The 3,598-nt window shown below is 39.2% G+C and overlaps 1 protein-coding gene across 1 annotated transcript; it reads left to right on the top strand.

The window, feature by feature from the left end:
• The first annotated feature begins 1,574 nt into the window (after positions 1-1,574).
• ND-SGDH (NADH dehydrogenase (ubiquinone) SGDH subunit) lies at positions 1,575-3,206 on the top strand. Its single transcript, XM_046624172.2, has 3 exons — positions 1,575-1,733; positions 2,253-2,470; positions 2,702-3,206. Exons 1-3 carry the CDS (start codon positions 1,646-1,648, stop codon positions 2,945-2,947), a joined length of 552 nt encoding a protein of 183 aa, XP_046480128.1. The 5' UTR covers positions 1,575-1,645; the 3' UTR covers positions 2,948-3,206.
• Positions 3,207-3,598: the final 392 nt, after the last annotated feature.

The following is a 3,598-nucleotide window of genomic DNA, read 5'->3' as shown; positions in this document are numbered from 1 at the left end:
TGACACGAGAACGTGAAATTTTTCCCTGATACACTTAATCGCCCCACCATTATGTATATAGGTGTGTATCGCATATATACCTAACGTAAATTATAGTCTTTGAACAGTTGGGGATGATCAGTTGACAATAAGTTACTTCATTTCGCACGCATTTGCTCTCTTTTTTTTTCGTTCGGTCTCCCATCTTTCATCCTTGGGGTTCTTCAAACACGTATAATCACATGAATGCGGTATTGCTCGAACGAAAGATAATTTTCCAACCTGTTTACAACATGGTATAAATGTCTCACTTTCGGTAGAAAAAGGAAATATTTTTTTTTAAATAAATGCCGACACTGCAGTTATTATGCCAATTTATATTCATGGCTATACTGTTGTCGATATATGTACTTGACCGGATTACGTTTCTTCGACTTTTCGTATGTTTCTCTTACGAATCGGTCTATCATCATGCAGAAGATAGTTTTTGTTTGTTTTCTGCGTTCATCGGGATAGCTTGATAATACGGTTATACTGATCTGATTGTGAGTCCCAGATTACGAATTGGTTGATATCGAAGCCCGTAGCTGGCCCGAAGTGAATTCGTGCATAGTCGAATCTTTGACGCATGTATATTGTACGTATACCCAAAGCACATACGTAACGCGGCATTTTGTGTAAATATTCGTTCATTGCAAGACTGACAATGAGCGAGATTTCCGCACTAGATGAGGAGTAGAAAGACAGAGCGAGAGAGAGAGAGAGAGAGACTGGGGGAGAGCTAAGCGTAAAAAGATTATCCGCTACAATTATACTCACGATAAACATGTAATTATAATTAGTATTTGCTTCTTCTCACGTAATTGCTCACGATTCTCGTGACTTTTCGGCACACCATTTAATAATAGGTATGTTAAAACGAATATGTATTATACCTACATTCGTGCTAATGTACTGTATGCAGCATACAACGTGTGTGCACAGCGTGTTATGTGTGCGTTTATAGGTATTTACATATTACAAGCTTCGTGGAATCTTTTAGTTGCGTAGAAATTTCATCAGGCATCATACATTCTTATAGGTATGTGTGCCGTCAGCGGCGTTGTTTTTCTGCATGTATGCCGTGTGGTCCAGATGATTGTCATGTGACAAAAATTCACGCATTCACATTCAGAGAATAAATAACCATTCTTTATTTCTCCGCAAATTCATGCGATTTCGGTGGATATATATGATATCTAAATATATCGCATGAGAGTCCCGACAAACAGATCATGGCAATTAGAATATGCGAAGGTATTTGTGCATATCCTGTTCGTAACTCATATTTAATCTCGAAATACTTGCCAAGTTCGCGACAAACATTCTTCTCTCACTTCGGAATTCGAGATAATTTTCTAACCGAGTTCAAATAACAATCGGCTTCATTGCGATCGGATTGTTACGCCTCTTCACTTATTTTCAAGTCAAATTCTCCCGGGAATTGAGCGGTGGCACTAGCCGGCAGTAATCTTCATTCAATACCGGCGATCACCACGCTATACCTGCTCGGTCGGTAATTGATCGACAGATTCCGTCTGTCAGTGGCTGCCAACAGAGAGAAACCTCTGCCAACCTAATTTCATCACACCTCTGGCTTCAGTCTTCGGGTTGCAGACAATCCAAGATGGCGGTGTGGAGTAGCATGCTCCGTACCTTGGGTCAAAATATTGTCAAATATCGCGGAACCGTGCCGGTAAAATTTCCAAACAATGGTGAGTTGTTGGCATTAATGACAAGCTAACGTAATTTGTTCACGTGTCGTGGCCTCGGGCTTCCGGACTCGGTGAAAACGGATGAAACAAGGTTACGCAACTCGCCTGACCGGAGGCAACGTCAATAACCCAGCCACCGACGAGTGGACTTACTTACGACGTTCACCAGCTTTACGAGATGATGATGCTCCGTTCCACATTCAGCAATTTTTAATTACGCAACTCTCGCTTCTCCTTCAATTTTCATTTCATTCATTCTCGCCAAGTATCGGAGCAGTTTTCCAACCTAACCAAGTGCTTGGTACTTCACGTGTATTGTTCGTTGAGGAGACCTGAGAACGTGTTCAAATTTCGACCATTTAGACAACAATGAAAATAACAATGGAACCTTGTCGAATTTGGAAAAACAATCTTATTCTACATTGTTTATGGAATTTTCCTAGGATTGTTTTCCATTCTATGTTTTGTGTTTTAAATACTGAGAATGATCGACAAAAGATTTTATTCTATCGATTTCAGGAGCCATTAGAAATATGTCAGATCATGGTCCACGCATTTTCCCCCTTCAGCCGAGCAGATGGCAGTGGAACAAGACCAAGGACCTTTTTCACTTTTACATGATGCTGGGACTCATTCCTGTCGCCATCATTGTTACAGGATCTTACATTTTTATCGGACCTGCCACTCTGCAAGAAATCCCTGAAGGCTACGTTCCGAAACATTGGGAATACTACAGAGTGCGTAACATACTTTATTACAGTACTTTAACATACTTTACGCTATAGTTTTTCTGTGGATCCTTAGAATTTATCCTCAGCTAGTTTTCTAGCTTATAGGACTGCTCTTCCATTGGTAGAGAAAAATAGCTGTGAATAGTCGAGGATACCGATAGTCTAAATTGGCTGTTATTTTTATTGTGTAACGTACAATGAAACCAATATTTAACTTGGAGTTAAATGCCGTTGCAGAACCCAATATCCCGGTTTCTGTCTCGTTACATCTTCACCTCGCATCAGCAGGACTACGAAAAAGCATTGCACTTTTTATGGGAAGAAAATGAAAAAACAAAGCTCCGTCACTTGGAAGAACGTGTCCTAAACTTGATGAAGGACAGGACTGATTATCAGGCATGGTACTACAGACCGGGCATTGCCAAGTATCACAGATACAGTCGTAAGGCACTCGAAGAAATCAACTCCATGGATGGAGAATAAACTTCCAATAGAGCTCTTATCCTCCCATGATAAGATATAGATTATGAAAATTTTAGTTTCTTTCTTAATTAACCCTGTCATGATCCAGCGTGCATGTTAACAACTTTCAATTATTGTTAATGGTCTCAATTTGAAAGTTTTAAAGCAAGCGAGGAAATGTAGTGTCGAATTCGCATTCGTCGCGTTTACCTGGGCGATAAGGTATCACTGTACAGATTGAGTGTATAAATAACGCATTAAAGTTGCACCAACCAACAAAGCGAACAACGTCGTTCATTTAGTATTATATTATCAACTTTTTTTTAAACAAAATTTCTATCTTTGTTTTTTTTTTCCTCAAAATAATCGAGCAGTCTTCACCGCTGCTTTCCCAGATTATGCAATTCCTGAGCAAAGTTGATACGGAGACGACTAATATCTTACCATTTATTACGTGAGTTTGATTCAAGTTCTATAGGCCCAACTTTCTGATTTACGCAGTGATTCCACATTTATTTCTTGAAACCAACTTTATTAAGTTGGCGAAGTTTATCTCTGAAAAATTTATTATCATTGGAGATGTTTTAGCACCTCTTTTCACATCTCTTCCATTCGTGAATGATTTTTTTTCCTTTTACCAACACAATAGCAACAACAACATGTAATATATTG

This window comes from Neodiprion pinetum, chromosome 4, assembly GCF_021155775.2.
Source record: "Neodiprion pinetum isolate iyNeoPine1 chromosome 4, iyNeoPine1.2, whole genome shotgun sequence".
Lineage (NCBI taxonomy): Eukaryota > Metazoa > Arthropoda > Insecta > Hymenoptera > Diprionidae > Neodiprion > Neodiprion pinetum.
Note: the sequence above shows the minus strand (reverse complement) of the source record. Positions and strands in the feature narration are given on the sequence as shown.